Here is a 19,125-nt window from a genome sequence, read left to right as displayed (position 1 = left end):
AATTTGTTAGAACCACTGTTACTATAGCAGTGTATGAAGTAATTATGAATAAAGCGTTTTTTTAGTATTTTGCCTTTAATAAAAACCTTATCTATACAAATCTATTATAAAGAAGTTTAAACCTTAAAATAAACCAAGATTTTATTCGTCCTCTTCTACTAACAAATGCTGGTAGATTATTATTTAAATAGCACTCTTCAATTCTGTTCCACAAGACGTTTATCATTTTATCAGTTTCTTTATTTTATATTTAATTTGCCTGGTGTTGTATTGCCCAGACATGCCCCCTTATTTAGTGCTTAAGCAGTTATGCCTTCTGGCATCAGGTCAAAAAATAAAAAAAATGTACATATTTTTTTTTTCTTAACGCATGCCACTACGTTCATTCATCGTTCATCTTGTAGTGATTTAAGATAATTGACTGTCACTATGAGGCGTATGACATCAATCAAAAAATAAAATGGTTCATCATCATCATCATTGTTGTACTCGTCGTCATTATTATGTGTATCATTACAAGGCCTTATAACCCAAAATATTTTAAGGAAACGAAAATAGTAAAATAACATGAGAAAAATAAAAACGTAAATTGTTGAGAAAAATTACAAAAATCGTTGTGAAAGATAAAGAGGGTGTAGTAAGTATTAGGGGGGAGGGGCGTGTGTTCAGAAAGAGAAAACAAGAAATCAAGGAATAATAATATAAAGCCTGATGACAAAGTCAAATTGAATTGTACTTGTATAGCTACGGCAATATAGTAGCAAATATAAAAATATGTTTTATTATTTGTTTTTGTCTACTATAAAAGTCAACGAAAAAAATAATAAAAATGACAAAATGATAAAGATTATATTGTGACACATTCATTTATTTTCTTTGTTTTTTTTCTCGTTTTTATTCCATTTATTTTTATATTGCTTATAAGCTTCTTATTAATTTTTTTAGTTGTCAGAATAAAATTATAATTTAGAAACAGGTGTTTTTTTTGGAAAAAAAATTTCTGGGATTTTATAAATTTGTAGAAATGAGATAGAAAATATTTATTCATAAAATTTTACCAAAGGTTTATAAATCAAATTTTATAACAAACTTGTTCTATAAACCTTTGATAAATGTTTGTGAATATGGCAGTACATATATATGTTACAGAGTTTGTTTTAAAATCAGTCCCTGATTCGTATCTATAATGTCCGTCTGTCCGTTTATTCACTTTGATAATGAAATTTATGTTTTTTAGTTAAAAAAAAAAATACAATTCACACATATTATCGTCTCCACGGAATTTTTTTTCCACTAAACAAATAATGATAATTTGGCGTTTTTACAACTTCATGACATGAAAGACCTTTTTGTTTTTGTTAAATTCAATACAATAATATTGACAACATAGATATTACTTAGATTTAAAAAATTAAACTAAAACATCATGCTAAATTGCCATAAAATATGCCAGGTCACAAAGCTATTCAAAAAGACACCTAAATACTGAAATAAGTATCTATGTTTTATTCTGGAAACATAAAACTCAGTAAATTCTCACGTTTGATTTTGTTGGATTTTTTAATGTTATTTTATTTTTTTATTCTCAAATACTATTATGTATCTAAATACATGGATATTTTTACACCTTTATGACTTTTAAAAATGACATCACGTCAGCGTCAAAATGATAAATGTTGATAGTAGAATTTTGGTTTTAAATATTTAACTTTTTTCGAAATAATATATAAATGCAGAGATGCTGTTAGCAGAAGTAGCTTAGAGTTTACTAGAATGAAATAAGCTTTTTTTATTGCAGATTCAAAATATGTTTCGAAAATGGTTTGGGATTTCGTCGCTTGATTGCCGCACAACTTGTTTGAGTACTTAGAAGAAGGTTAAAGTTTGATATTTTTGCAAAACAATAGTTTTTTTTCTCATCTATATAACTGATTAATTATTGTTTATAGCAAAATTTGTTCTAAATTTTTTAGATAAAGACCGAAAAGTCTACTTTTGTCACATCACGTCACGCACCATTAACTGCCTATATCTATGGAAAATATTTATATATATTTAAATTATTTATATTTTTATGTTGAGCTCTAATAGCTTTATACATAGGATAAAGTAAGGGCCAATCAAAAGGAATGGTCTTAAGATATTGTCAATTAATGTGCGTGACGTGATGTGACAAAAAATATACTTTTCGGTGGAAATGCCCATATGTATATGCTGATAAATTAACATTTTCGCCAAACTAAAATATCATATCGTCGATATTGTAATATCCCCAATATGTTACACTCAAGAATCACATCACTTTATTCTTCGTTATTATGCACAGTGGGCCATAATCACATTTGTAAAAAATTTGATCAAATTTGGCACATACTCTTCTTTTGACCCATGGATAAAGATTATTCTAATCAGTCCCCATGCAACGGTATCCTCCGAATGGAGCTTTTTAGCTCATAAATATGTTAAATGTTTTTGTATTATTTCTAAAATCGGCAAAACTTAGTATTAAATAAGTCTTAATAGTACTGCTGATTTTCGTAATGATCGGGCCTCATTTGATCCTATTCCCCATATAAAGTTCCCTTCAGAAAATGACTTGATGGTCAAAATTCACTTATAAACACATATCACGATGATAGTTTGCATAAATAAGTAATGTAGACCTAAATTACTCTGGGAAAATATTAACCCCCTGTCTCCATTTAACCCCTTTTTTTAGAAAATCCCTCAACAAATTGTTAAAATATTTCTGAGTTAAGGTAAAAATTAAATTAAATACTATAATAACTGGTGTAGGGTATCATACGGTCGGCCATTCCCTTCTTCTTATTCTTACTTATTTTTTACTTATTTTATTCGGTGACTCAAAGGTCACTTTTGGACAATAAAAATCAAATTTTATTAAAGGTCTCACTTTTACACAACTAAGTAAAATATAATTTAATAAAAGAAAACCAAACAAATCTGAGGACAGCAAAAAAATATAAATAAAAATAATAAAAACTTAATACATAAAATAAATAAATGAAAAAATAGCAAAAGCAGAAAATCAACATGTTACGTGACGAGTAGAATAAATGATAGTTTTATTAAAAAAAAAAAACAAACGAAAAAAGAAAAAATACTTAAACAAATAAACTAACTAACCATTTGATACCAATTCCTACAATACGGTCAGAATCAGACACTCGTCAACACATGAATACGCAGCAAAATATATAATGTAAATGTACACAGTTTTAAATAGGCAACACCATTTCCCATAAAAGCTTTTTTTATAATATTTTTTTTTTTCTAAGAAATGTTTTACAAATTTTAAACCAAACATAGTGAGCCTTTCTGAAAATAAGTCCTTTTTGAGTTTTCCAACATTACCCACAAAATATTAGGTGTCAGCCTGTTTATTCGAGTTGAAGGTGGTTGAAAACGAATTCAAATCAATTTATTGTTGACATTTTTATCATCACAATGGGTTTTTATTTTATACTTATTCTCTTTCCTATTTTCTCCTTCTTTTTTTTTCGTTAGTATTTGTTTCAGCTTAAAGTCCTGTTGTGTGTTAAATCCTTTAAATTGTACTCATTTCCATGTAAAGCAACATGTTTATATGTTTACCCTTTTTTGCTATTTTTTTGGTTTGTTAGAAAGGAAAAAAATGGTGTTATTCTATTTAATCATACAGTTTCTTTTAAATCCTATTTTCATTTTACACTTTTTTATAAAACCCTTGTTGGTTGATTTCAGTACTTTTTTTGCCTTGTGACGTGATTTTTAGAATTAATGACAAACGAACGTTTTAGGGAAAACACAAATTCTTTTCTTTTTTTTTTGAGGAAAATAAATTTTTATATACTGGTATTAAAAATTAATACATTTGGAATAGAAATTGTTATTGAAAATTTAAATTATAAAAGTTTTACACAATAATAAAATATAATTAATGTTTGATTTTGTTAAGTTTTACACAATAATAAAATATAATTAATGTTTGATTTTGTTAAGTAAAATGTAGTAAACCTAAAATATGTATGTAATATATAATATACGTATACCAATCATGATTTAGATCGACTCTTTATAAATTAATTTTGGGAAGGACATCGCTAACATAGTTTATGTTGGATAGACATACATGCAAGCAGTATTTTTCATTTTGTTAAATATTTTTACAACTTTTTTATTTAATCAAAGGAAAATCCAAAATTTACTGATGGCCTTTATTAAATGAAACCAACTAGCCCATTAAATGAATACAGGAAAATATAAAATAGACAAAGTTAATTTTCAACTTTTAATAGCTTGTCTTCAGCTGAAAATGTAAGTGTTATAAAAATACAACAGATTTAAAGCAATAAGGGATTTTTATCAAAAAAACTTTTATTAAAAACTACAAGAATAAGTTTTAATTGTATAAACTAACTTGTGTTGAATGCAAGCGTTGAGAAAGCTTATTTTCTCTTGTCTTTTTCATAAAACTGATTTCCAACATGAACATGTGTTCACAGCAAAAAAATTACAACATTAACAGGAGAAATATTTGTGAAAAAACTAAACTTCTACCTGGACAATTTGTATGTGTTTTTTTATACCGAAAATTATTTACGAATTAAATATTTAGAGTTTACAACGATTTTGCTCATGATATAAAATCTATATGGATTTCTTTATTTATTTATAATTATTCTTTCTCATTCACACTTCCAAGAGCTTTTCGGAAGAAGTATAAAAGAGAATGTAAGAAATGAACTATGAGGCATAAATCCGTAAGTTAGTAATTCTGGAATAAAATGTCGATAATTTCTTCGAAATTGACTTTGTTTTAATTAAAAAAACTTAACAAAACAAATAAGAATTTATAGTTGGGAATGGCCGACCATATGATCCCTACTCCAGTGATTATGTTAGAAATTTAAATTATTATTTAATTTCATTTTTACCTTAACTAAGAAATATTTTAACAATTTCTTGACAAAAAAGGTATTTTTTAAATAAGGGTTTATATGGGGCCAGTGGGTTAATATGGTCCTATCCTTATAAATTTTGGTAGAGGAATTTACATCTACATTAGGTATTTACGCAGAATGTTATCATGATATTAGTGTTTATAAGTGAATTTTGAACATCAAGTCATTTTCTGAAGGGGACTTTATATTGGGGGTAGGGTCAAATGAAGCCCGATCACTATGAAAATCAGCAGTATTATTTTAAACTTATATAAAACTAAGTTTTGCTGGTTTTTAAATTGATACAAGAACATTTAACATATTTATGAGCTCAAAAGCCCTATTCGGAGGGTACGCTTGTATGGGGGCTATATGGAATAATGTATCAATTTTAAGCATTTTCAATTGACTTCGTCCTTGGATCAAAAGAAGAGTATATGCCAAGTTTCATTAAATTATCTTGAAAATTGCGACCTGTAGAGTGCGCACAAGGTTTACATGGACACACAGACGGGCAGACGGACGGACAAATCTAAATCGATTCAGAAATTGATTCTGAGCCCATTGGTATACTTTAAGGTGGAAAATATTGGCCCTACAATACTTTTGGGTGTTACATACATCAGCACAAACGCATAATACCCTCCCCACTATAGTGCTGTAAGGTATATCAATTGGATAAAAAAAACAAAAAAAAGTGGTAAAAAATGGATTTTCAAAAATATATGTTTCATTCGAACAAGGGAGTAAATATAGTTTATTAAATTTTCAAAAATTCTTTAAAAAGAAAACTATTTAAAAATCAATAATTAATGAAAATTCTTTAAAAGTAGAGAATTTCCTTGAATTTACTTAGAACAAAGAATTACTCTTTTAAGAAAACACACACATTTTGAAACGTTATTTTAAAATAAAATAAATTAAATAACTGAAAAAATATAAATTAGTTTTTTTTAAAATTTCAAATTTATTAAAGAAAAATAAACAACGTATTACAAATTTTAAAAGAAATGTTTTTCATTTTGATTATAAATATAATTTTTCTCCAAAATTTTCTAGAAATAAACTGTTTTATATTTACATATTATGCTCATTAATACACATGGCGTATGATTAATTTATCATCATTAACACACTTATACGCTTCCTACACTAAAGTTCTTCAATAAAATCTGGCAAAATTTTAATCGTAGGAAATCCTGATTTCCTTTACTACTTCCGGTCAAGTGTCATCGATTAATTTATTTGCGCCTTGTCTAAATGTGTTTCATTTTAACAGTCGATAATATTTATAAAGTAACTTTTTATTGACATTTCCACTATTCCTTGTTATTTCTTACTTCCCACACATAACATCAAGTAGAAATAACTCTACAGAAAATTACGTAGAAGGTTGGAGGGATAATGTCAACATTGAAATAGTATTGTATGTTTTTAGGCAAATATGTCAATAGGTCATGTTGTTATGCCTGTCATTATCATCTCTCCTTCATCAATTTGTCCTCCATCTCCATTAAAACTACAAAATGTCAGTAAGTGTGTTACTTTAATTCCACTTCAAGGACAATTTTCATTTTAACAACAATGTGTTGGTGTGTTATTTTTGCAATTGTTAGTCGTTTCTTTTCTATTTATACGATTCCTTTCTTTTCGTTGTATATATGTATATATCAACAATGGTAAAGTTTATGTTTCGACTTATTTTTTAAATTGTGCCTTATTGTTTACATTTGATTGTTTAGTTTTAGATGATTTTATATACATATTCTTTTTTTATTTTCCGTTTCTTCTGTTGGCCCCAGTTCGTTTACAATCAAGTGTCAAATATTGGATTTATTACCAAACAAATAAGTAGATTTATATATCATTATTATGATAACTTATTTGGGGAGAATTTAGGTTCATTATTTATATTATTTTGGATATACTTTATACTTTGTGTATTTAGTCGTATAATAGTTTATTGTTGTTGGCAGTAAAAGTCCTGATGTGTTTATATATTTGCTCTTTTCGAATGAAATACTTATAAATATAATAGAAAATAATTGTTATAAGTTAGTCTTTTATAAAGATTGTTATTTATAAATTTAACTTTTGTTTGGGGTGTTAAATTATTATTTTTGTGTGCATAAATATAATTTTATCACTTGAAAATGATTCGTGGAAAATAGGTATTATTTTAAGTATGTATAACTTTAATATAATTGGAAGAAAGTTAGTTGAATGTTATAAAGTAGGTTTGTTATTTAATGTAATAGAAAATTATTTAACAGACAATTTGTTAACACAATTTGACGTTTTGTAAATATAATGACGATGGTCCAATGAACGCGGCAACACCATTACTATCCTCACCAACATTTTCAAGCAGAAAGCCCAGCAGCTGATAGCCGCATACGTCAGCATGCCGGTATATGTTAATACCCTGCAAAAATTGAGATTACTCCGTACACGCATCCAAAGAGTACTTCTCAAAAGACTAGGTTATAATAAATAAATTTTAATTATAAACAAATTAGAGTAGTATATTCGACTGTGCCGAATCATAAATGCCCTGCACCAGCAAGCTACTTTTTATACTCTACACCACTATAGTGGGGAGGGTTTTATACGTTTGTGCTGATGTTTGCAACGCATAAAAATATTGGTCCTACCTACCTTAAAGTATACCGATCGACTAAGAATAACTTTCTGAGTCGATTAAGACATGTCCGTCCGTCACACAATTTTCAAGATATTTTGATAAAATTTGGACCATACGAGTTTTTCGGCACAGGGATGATGCCTATTGAAATTGGTCCATTATTTCACCTAGCCCCCATACAACCTGTCCTTCGGATTTTGGGTTTTTAACACATAACTATTTCAAATATACTACTATCTCTACAAAAATTGTCACAACAAAGTTTTATATAAGCATAAATGACCAAGCCAATTTTTATAATTATCGGCCGTCGTTAGACCCTAGCCCCCATACAAACACCGCTTTAAAAAATATCTTAAACGTCCAAAAATTTACTTATAACCATTAGTATAGCGATGAAATACAGCATAACTAACCTTTATATAAAATTACATCCCTCTTCCAAATTTTTTGAGGATCGGCCCATATTTGACCCTAGCTCCCATATAAAGCCTCTTTTAGAAATTTAGTTTTTCATCAATAAATTGCTTAAATACATCGGAATTTTGGTAAAATTCAAAAAGTTTTTTTTTCAAAAATAAATAATTTTTAAAATATACCCATTGTGTTTTAGATAATTTTTAGGTCCAGAAAATTTGCGGATGTGGTCCTTGTACGAGTGCAATGACTTATTATTGGCCGATCTTGCCGATGCCAAAAAATTTAGGAGAATGATTTCTATATTTACAAACCATATTCCTCTCGAGTTTTATTCCGACGTCGACATTTTTCATGAACTGAATCAGTTTAAGTGTTTTTTTTAGCAGAATGATTTATCTATACACAGAACATACACATGTCGAATTTTATCCGGATATACACATTTAATAATGAATTATGTGCTATTAAGTGATTTTCAGAACGGTTCTATCCGGGAAAACTTTCGTAGAGTAATTTATTTATATATGACTAATTGTGGACCGATATAGATCTATATTGGTATTATGATTCCTGCTCATATTATATTTATATATAGAAAATACCGATATATTTGAGGGAGTTATTCACGATAAATTAATTTCCGGGTGCTATAAGAAATTTTTGATCGATTGTTATGATTTTGAACATAATTGATCCCTAGTAGAAAAAATGATGTATTATAAAATTCATTGAAATATCTTCGGTAGTTTCCGAGAAAACTGCTTTCGAATTAGGAAAAAAACACAATTTTTTTTCGAGGTAGTCTGAAACTTTTATTCATAACTTCTTACGTTGTGAACCGATTTTGCTTATTTTCAATACCAAATTTATTGGTTGATTTCCTTTGCTTAGTTTTAACGTGAGCGTGTTTTACACAGACAGGCAGACGGACATAGCTAAATCAAATCAGAATATGATAACGACACAAAATATATATACTTTGTTGGGTCTCAGACAAAACTTACATATGCCCTCTATCACCTCTAATGGAGGTGAAGGGTATAATAATAAATTTTATCGGATTAAATCGTAACATACATATATGCATAACAGTTTAAAATTTCTATTTAATAACAAAAGTTGTAACCACTTAAACATTATTACTTAAATTACTATATATTTTTGTTTTGTGTTTATAAAAGACATTGCCCATTGTTTATACTAATATCCTATTATGCGAAACATAAGAATATATAAATTAGTTTTTCTGGATCACAAAACAAAATTTTCATTAGGTTATTTATATAATAACCTAAAATTAAATAAATCAAATTAAAACAAGAGTCCTGTTGTTCAAAATGTGTATAAACAAGTTTGGAATTGAAAATAAAACAATTATAAATAAACACACACAAACACAAAACATTTATGTAGTTTATGTTCAAATCAAATTTATTAAGCATGTATTATTGTATAGTTTGAATATTCTGTTTATGGTAAGAAATATTTATGTATGTGAGAATTAGGCCTGCTCTGAAATTTAAATTTTTAATCTGTAGTTCTTATTTTGTTTGTTTTAACCAAAATTAGTTTACATTCTAAAGAAAAATTATTTTGTTTTTCTATTTTAACAGGTCTAATGTCAAGTTTGTCTGTTTTATATAATTGTATTTTATTTAGTATGTAATTCAAAAACTAATTATTGTCTTGGTAGGTTTAAGGTATATGCTGTGAATAATACTAAATATTACTTACATATATTGTGTCGGTATATTGTTTGTGCAGGCACTTACATTTTGTTAAAATACATATACATATTAAATATTTTACAACTTTAACAATGTCTTCAATATAACAAGAAATATTTTCAATATATAAATAACCTATGTTGCACAGTGGTATAGGAAAAAAAAAAGAGGGAAATAATTCGGTAACTTCTAAACGGTTAATCCGATTTTAATGAAATTTGGTATGCACAAAGAGGAGGTGTTGTCGAGTTTAGGTTTTGAATTTGGACCTTATAGGCCAACCAGGGGCCCGGCGGGGGGTCCTCAAATTAGGACACTTCGGCTATGTTAAATTTTTAAAACGATCCTATTTCTTCATTTGAGTTCCGATTTAAAAAAAATTTCGTATATAGAATCTCCTCATCGAGCACTATAAAAAATGTTGTCGTAGCAGTAAATTATCTCTTATAGTTTAGGAGATATTCGCATTTGAATATTAAAATTTTAAAATTTTTACCGTCCTTACTTTAGTTTTTTTGATAATAGCAGGTCCAAATATTTCCGATTTTCGCCATTTTTTTTTATTTGCTTAACAACAAGTTTATATACCAAGCAGTGAAAGAATTATGTAAAAATCATGACTGAGTCCAAAGTTATAGGCATTTAAATTTAAAAAATTAAAAAAAGGCGATTTTTTGTCATTTTTTTGGGAAAAAAGTATCTTTTTCTTTTTAAGTTATCTAAAAAGTTTCTAAGAAGATGTATATAGAATTTATACTTTTTGGAAAGCTGACTTTACATAAAATACGATAAATGAAACAAAACCTAAAAATTTTTGATACCGAGGGGACCAGGTCCATCCAAAAAGCCCTATTTTTTATGGAAAATTAAATTTTGAGCAAAAATTCTCAAATCGCATAGTCGATATCAAATTATAGTGACCTGTTTTATATGACCCAATAAGTTCTTAATCATTTTGTAACGGGTTTCGATAACCCCGCCCCTGGTATGGATATAATAGGCAAAAAACCAAAAAATCCCATTTTTGGGATTTTTTAAAACTTTTTTGGGAATTCCGGGATTTCTAATAAGAAAATTCGAAATTTTTATTTAATTTTGGATTTTGAGTAAAAAAATCTACCTAACTGTAAAATTTCATCAAAAAATATTCATAAATAAAATTTTTATTGCAATTTGAAAAATTTGTATCTTCGCAAAAACTGAATAAAAAACATTTTTTAATTTTTTTTAAAAAAAGTATTCCGCGAATTTTTTAATTTTCAAAAATTTTATACAGTTTTGAAAAATAGACAAAATTACCTTTCCATTGATATATAACATGCCTACCTAATGTTTTTTAAGTGACAAATTAATTAGGGAAAACTCAACATCTTTTAGAAAATTTACCTAGCACTATTATTTTCATCCATATATGTAACAAATTTAAGAGTTAACCTTATGGATGAAAATAATAGTGCTAGGCAAATTTTCTAAAAGATGTTGAGTTTTCCCTAATTAATTTGTCACTTAAAAAACATTAGGTAGGCATGTTATATATCAATGGAAAGGTAATTTTGTCTATTTTTCAAAACTGTATATAATTTTTGAAAATTAAAAAATTCGCGGAATACTTTTTTTAAAAAAAATTAAAAAATGTTTTTTATTCAGTTTTTGCGAAGATACAAATTTTTCTAATTGCAATAAAAATTTTATTTATGAATATTTTTTGATGAAATTTTACAGTTAGGTAGATTTTTTTACTTAAAATCCAAAATTAAATCAAAATTTCGAATTTTCTTATTAGAAATCCCGGAATTCCCAAAAAAGTTTTAAAAAATCCCAAAAATGGGATTTTTTAGTTTTTTGCCTATTATATCCATACCAGGGGCGGGGTTATCGAAACCCGTTACAAAATGATTAAGAACATATTGGGTCATATAAAACAGGTCACTATAATTTGATATCGACTATGCGATTTGAGAATTTTTGCTCAAAATTTAATTTTCCATAAAAAATAGGGTTTTTTTGGATGGACCTGGTCCCCTCGGTATCAAAAATTTTTAGGTTTTGTTTCATTTATCGTACTTTATGTAAAGTCAGCTTTCCAAAAAGTATAAATTCTATATACATCTTCTTAGAAACTTTTTAGATAACTTAAAAAGAAAAAGATACTTTTTTCCCAAAAAAATGACAAAAAATCGCCTTTTTTTAATTTTTTAAATTAAAATGCCTATAACTTTGGACTCAGTCATGATTTTTACATAATTCTTTCACTGCTTGATATATAAACTTGTTGTTAAGCGAATAAAACAAAATGGCGAAAATCGGGAATATTTGGACCTGCTATTATCAAAAAAAACTAAAGTAAGGACGGTAAAAATTTTAAAATTTTAATTTTTAAATGCGAATATCTCCTAAACTATAAGAGATAATTTACTGCTATGACAACATTTTTTATAGTGCTCGATGAGGAGATTCTATATACGAAATTTTTTTTAAATCGGAACTCAAATGAAGAAATAGGATCGTTTTAAAAATTTAACATAGCCGAGGTGTCCTAATTTGATGACCCCCCGCCGGGCCCCTGGTTGGCCTATAAGGTCCAAATTCAAAACCTAAACTCGACAACACCTCCTCTTTGTGCACACCAAATTTCATTAAAATCGGATTAACCGTTTAGAAGTTACCGAATTATTTCCCTCTTTTTTTTTTCCTATACCACTGTGTGTTGTTTAAATATTATGTGCAAGAAGGTTATTAATAACCTAAATGTACAGTGGTTGGTTAATTTTAAAGTTACAATGTTGTATAATAACCACATATTGTTTTTAGGCAAAAAACTATTTTAAATAAAATAGTGTTAAAAAAAAAAACATACAGGTATACTTATATTTAAATATATAATTTAAAAAATATTAAACAAATTTGGCTAATAAATGTGCATATTTATGAATTAAGTTATTTGCTCTTCATCCCAGTGTGCATAAAGCCTTAATAACATAACCAAACAAAGAAATGAACATAAATCATTAAATATAATTGCAATTTGTTGCAAATAAAATATAAACAATCCATAATAACAAAATTTTATACAAAATTTACAAACAGAAAACAATTATTTCTCATACATATATTTTATCAAATTATTTTTTGCAAAACGAAGTAAATCTTTAAAACAAGAGAAATATTATTTTAATAGCATTTATTAAATATTCTGTTAATAATATTTACCAAGTTTACCATATATTTTGTTGCTAAACTAAACATTTATTTTAATGCATTAAATTCAAATTATTTTAAGCCTTATACCTAAGTACTATAGCATAGTCAAGACTATAGTCTATACTATAGTCAGCACTAATTTATATACTAAATTCAATAATATGTTTATACATATGTACATATATAAGCATGATGTATGTATACATGTACTTTAGGGTGTCCCGGGGACCATTCAAAAAAATTTTTTTCTTGGGTTCAGTACATTAATACTCATCGTTTGAGAGGTATTCCTAAATTAAACAGGTGGTTCCTCGGAACAGTCTAATGTACATTCGGTTATAGCGCTTTGCAATTTTAGCGAATATCAAAATTACCATACAAGACCAGAAGTGAAGGAATACGATCACGAAAAGTGTGATAAAGTTTAATTTTTATTTTCGTGAAAAAAAAAATGTTTCTACGTTTACAATAAAGAATCGATCTCACACCTGTCATTCCAATAATTTTATAACAGTGTCCGGTTTTGACTTGTACACACAGGGACGACAACACTATGTAATGTTGACAACATTGCAACAATTCGCTGTCGAAATCTAAATTGTATACACATCCGTTATCTAAATGTTAACAAACTTGGTATGATCACTATTGACAAACAATCCGTTGCCAATAGTGAGCTTACTACGTTTATTAACATTTAGACAACGGATGTGTATAAAATTTAGATTTCGACAACGAATTGTTGCAATGTTGAGTTGTCAACATTACATAGTGTTTTCGTACGTATGTTTATACTTCGACAACGAATGTTATTGAAAAATTATAAACTCTTTGGTGTCAATTTGGTAACAGGCGTGTATATTTCCTTTTCCCTCTATGTACCAACTGTATATAATATAATCAATTAGACATACATACATATGTATATATAAAATATGTTCTTTACATATTTCTATATCCTTAGGGTTTAGAATTTCATTACATGTCAAATGTAATTATTTCTTGTCAAAGTAAAAAATAATTTTTTATGTACTACAAAAACTATGATTGATTGTATTTAAATTTATACAATAATATTTGTAATATATTTTCATTTTATTAACTTTTAAATTAAATTTTATACTATTAAATTTCAAATTCAAAATTTTATTTGTGCTCATACATACATATGTTTTAATTGCTTATGTACCATACATAAAATAATATAATTTAATTATTTAAATATAGTAAAGTATTTTGATTAAATGAATAACAATTCGAGCTTTCGTAAAATTTTGTTTATCTAGTTTCAAAATTTACGTTTTGGGTATCAATTCTCCAAATAGTTATAAAGATAAGCAACACTTTTCAAATATGATGATATTCAGCAGAAAAAAATTTATGTAAACATAAATTCTATGCGGATCGGTCTATATTTGCTACTAGCTCACATGTAAATCTTCATTCAGGAAACTTGGTTAGGCTAGGTTGATAGGAGGATGTATCTACATCAAATTCGAAGAAATACACCTAGGCCACTATCGGGCCTGTTGTATTCTGATTTCCATGAAATATAGTATTCACTGAATGTTCATAAACTCAGTTATCTGGATGTATTTCCTAAGAATTTTTCTATCAGTGTTCGTGTAAGATGATATATCCGGAATAATATCACTCCGAAGATATTTGGATCTAATTTCGGCGAAAGCCTGACAATGAGAAAGTACTCCAGAGTTTCACTGTCCTCTCCACATGTTCTACATTCGTCTGAATCTACACGTCCAACACTCAGAATACTTACCTTAGACTTGCTTAAGTTAAGGTAGCTTCTCATCCTGCTCTTGTTAGGGTCACACTATATAATCTTTGTGGTTCTACTCACAGTTTCATTATTCCAAGAGGCCTTATCGCATTTCATTGCTGACTTCTCCCAAGTGGCCTGGTACCTTATCTCTGGGAGAGTATTCGGTTAGAGCTTTCATACAATTCAATACGGTCTTAGATTTAGCTTTATCATCTGTTATCTCCCTAATTGCCTTTTGGATATTGGTAAACAATTTACGCATTCCGTTAATGCTTCTGCCTGGAAGCTAGTATTGTGATTAAATAAACAGTGGTATATCTGTTTCTGGATCTTTATATAGAACCCCATTTCCAATTTTTCCCCAATTTAGAGCAATGCTTGTAAAAACGGATTCCTACGAGTATTTGATCTAATGTTCCACGACATTCTATTTGTGATCAGTGTTTCTGTGTCTGGTATGCGATCGGACACGTCCGATGGTTGTGTAAAGCCTTCCAATGTGTCCAATGTACATTAATGACGTTCGCCTAAAGAAAAACTAGGTTTTCATAAAAGTATTGTTTGGTATGTTTCGTCTATCCGATTGTTTAACGCCTATATAAATATTTATTTTTATTTTTTTTTTAAGACGATTTCGTTTGTGCGGAATCAAATTTTACTGCCTGTTTCACAATATCGAAACTACATTTTCTTATAAATATATTGAAAACAAAAACAAGTAAGTATGATACCCTACACCAGTTATGAATATTAAATGTGATTTATTTTTCACAATAAAGCATTTATCTTAAATATTACCTTGATTCCGATTTATTTAAGCAATTTATTGATGAAAAACTTATTTCCTAAAAGAGGCTTTATATGGGGGAATAGGAGCAAATGTGAACCGATCCTGATAAAATGGGCTGGATAGATTTGTATTCATATATATTTTTTGTCTGTGCTGAATTTCATTCCAATAATAGTGTTAATAAATGAATTGTGGATATTCAAGTCACTTTCTGAAGGGGGCTTTGTATGGGGGCTAGGGTCAAACGAAGTCCGATCATTTCGAAATTCTACAAGGTCATCAAGGCTTGTATAAAACTTAGTTGCGCGAACTTTCATCGAGATACATTTATATTATACATAATTATGAGCTCAAAAGCTCTTTTCGAGGGGTTCAGTTTTATGGGGGCTAGGTGAAATAATGAACCGATTTTAACCATTTTCGTCCTTGGGTCAAGTGTATTACAAATTTCATGAAATTATCTTGAAAATTGCGAACTGTACTTTGATAACAGCGTTTACATGGACACAGGGACGGTCGGACGGTCTGACGGACGGACATAGTTAAATCGACTCAGAACGTGACTCTGAATCAATCGGTTAACTTTAAGGTGAGTATAGTACTAATATTAGAATGCGTTACAAACATCAGCACAAACGCATAATACCCTTCCAACTATAGTGGTGTAGGATATAATAACATTTTAAATTTATTTGCTGTTTTCAATATATTTGTAAGAAAGAAAATGTTCTTTGACATTTAGAGAAACTGGCAGTTAAATTCATGTCAACAAAAATAAATAATTAAATTGGTTTTTTAACAAAAAATTTATTTTGCAAAAGATATTATCGAATTGCTAGAGAAAACATATATGTATGTTTTTAATTTTTGTGTTAAAAAAAATTTATTTAACCCTTATCCTGTATTTAAGGAGTAAAACAAATATGCCATTAGTGGGTCAATGTTGTCTAATATGAAAAATTTATATATTTAAAATTTTTTTATACATTTTATAACTATTTCACGCATGAAAAAGAATTGTCACAAAAAATTTGTTAACATTTTTCGTTTCGAAAGTGAGACCTTTTTTAAATTTAATTTCTTTTTAGATTTTTATCTAGGTGAGTCAAATAAGATCTACAGATTGACAGCTTTCATTTTATACCAAAATTAGATTAGCATCCAACACATATAAATATTTAAAATATTCATTTGAAATTGTAAGTCCTTTATAAGGAAGTCCTTTTATAAGGAAATAAGTGGACATTTCACATATACTTATATCAACCTTTCTATGTGTGAAAGCTTTTTTTCAAAATTGTTACAGGGTTTTTTAACCAATTCTCTTTTATACAAATATTTTGAGACATTTAACTGACTAATTAAAAGCAGCTATATGATATCTAAATTCATACCTATCTCTATAACTTATTATTGGGAAATTTTGACCCATTATTATAGGCTAAGGGTTAAGAATGATTTAAAAAATATTTTTAACTTTGAGAAAAAAAGATTAAGAACTTTTTGTTGGCGCAATGATGATATTTACATATGTATTTTAAATTTTGAACAACTTTTTAAATTATAATTTAAACATGGAAATATTTCATAGCTGTAAAACACAATGTAGAATTTACATAAAAAATATTTAAATAAATATTTATTTGAATTTCATAAAAAATATCACAAATAAAACAGATAAAAAAATAACAACAATTTACAAAAAACTTTAAGTAAAACAAACGTAATCGAAGATACCCTATAACAAAACAAAAACTGTTGGGGCTTAGTAATTATAATAAAAAATAAGCATATAAATAAATAGTGAATGATTGTCTTGACACTAAAAAAATTTACACTAAAATAGTAAATGATTGACAATAAATGATACTTTACATGAAAAAAAATTATGTCTGTTATATGATGTCAACCTTTTTAGAGCAAAAAAAAAAATATTGGAAATATAATTTTCTTCTAATATTTATAGGGTGTATTAAAACTCCCAACATACTGAATAGTTTTCCTCAATAATAAACTAACTATTGCTAAAAACAACAATTTTATTTTTCTGTTGCATAAATTTAACTTTTGTTTTTTCCCTTTGTATTTATTTATCTTTTTGTTTGATTTAATGCAACAATACGATTATTGCTGCATAATAAAATAAAAAAAATTATACAAATAATTGCACAATGTGTGTACACAAAAAGATATATTTATGTTTTATATAGACTTATGAATGTAAATAATAAATATTAATGAAATAACTATAGAAAATGTAACTACTATTGTTAAAAATTTGTATCAAAAACAAAAGTAGAAAAACCTACAAAAATAATTTGTTTTGTCGGTATTAAATTTTTACACAAATTTAACATTAGACTTTTATCATGGTAATAAAAAAAAAATTTTTGAATAAATACTAAATAATTGTTATGCTAAGAGTATAAAAAAATAGAAAGTTTTTATAATAAAATATAGAAATTTAGGTTAAATAAGCTAGTACAGAGAAAGGGTCGTTATAGAAGTGCCATGATTAATAATGATTCCATTCTTATCAAACTAAGTATGTACTTTTTATATACTTTAGACTTTTGTGAATTTTCACAACGTGATACATATTAACTTTCATAACTTTTCCAAAAATGTTTACACATCAATTTGTCTATCACTTCTTTTTTTTTAAACAAATGATTAATGTTTTCTTAAAAAATAAAACTTTTAAGTAACCAAAATCCTGAAAAATATAAATGAACCTGTTTAAGAAAAACTTCTACAAAAAGTAATTTGTAAATAAATAATGAATTATAGAACTTAATTACACAAAACTACTTATCTTACTAAGGTTGGGTAATACTTTAAAACTGTTTGTGAAAAAATGTTTAAACCCAAATAAAGAAATAAATTTCTAAACTTTATATGGCAGTATTTACAGAAATATGTTTATTTATTTAAAAACAAACAAATGAGCAAAAGCTTTAAAAAAACAACTTAAAAAGTCAACTAAAATTATTTTAAAGTTAAAATAATATAAATTAATGTTTTTGATATTTTTTTTCAATTTCAGTATCTGCCTCGACAAGTATGATGAGTAAACATGAGCCCATGTTTATATCCCGCTCAGAAACATTTAAATTTGTAGCTGGTGATACGATTGTCTTGCCCTGTGAAGTTGCCAATACCGGTGAGTAAAGCTAATTTTAAGTTTAACACGAAATCTTTTCGACCATTAAATAAATGCCAGACATTTAAAACTATTTTCAACTATTATTAAACATTTCAGTTATACAAAATATTTTTAAAAAAGAGATTTATAAGAATTTTAATGTGAAGTTTGAGTGATTACAGATTTTCAATAATTTCGCTATAAGGCCTCTAGTTTTCGAAATAAACGCAATTTTATGTTTCATACATAAAAAAATTTATTTTAATTTAAGCGATCATAGATTTTCACTGTTTTCGCGGTAGGGCCTTAAGTTTTCGAGGAAAACGCAATTTTATGTTTTTGTACAGAAAAAAAATCGATTTTAATTGGAAATTTTCTGTAATTTTATGTTTCTATAAAAAAAATTGATATTAAAACGAATTTCGAGTGATAGCAGAATTTCACTGTTTTCATTGTTGGGCCTCTCTTTTTT

At 27.2% G+C, this 19,125-nt stretch overlaps 1 protein-coding gene across 2 annotated transcripts in view; it reads left to right on the top strand.

Annotated features, from left to right (window-relative positions):
• Positions 1 to 18,694, top strand: part of LOC119600927 (myb-like protein P) — a 267,016-nt gene extending 248,322 nt beyond the window's left edge. For both annotated transcript variants that reach the window (XM_037951516.1, XM_037951518.1), the window contains one exon: positions 18,555 to 18,694. In XM_037951516.1, coding sequence (XP_037807444.1) covers positions 18,555 to 18,679 — 125 coding nt within the window. In that variant the 3' untranslated portion in view covers positions 18,680 to 18,694. The remainder of the gene's footprint in view (positions 1 to 18,554) is intronic.
• The last annotated feature ends 431 nt before the right edge of the window (positions 18,695 to 19,125 follow it).

This window comes from Lucilia sericata, unplaced genomic scaffold (assembly GCF_015586225.1).
Source record: "Lucilia sericata isolate MDLA Ls3-8-SP2 unplaced genomic scaffold, ASM1558622v1 Contig000128F_arrow, whole genome shotgun sequence".
Lineage (NCBI taxonomy): Eukaryota > Metazoa > Arthropoda > Insecta > Diptera > Calliphoridae > Lucilia > Lucilia sericata.
Note: the sequence above shows the minus strand (reverse complement) of the source record. Positions and strands in the feature narration are given on the sequence as shown.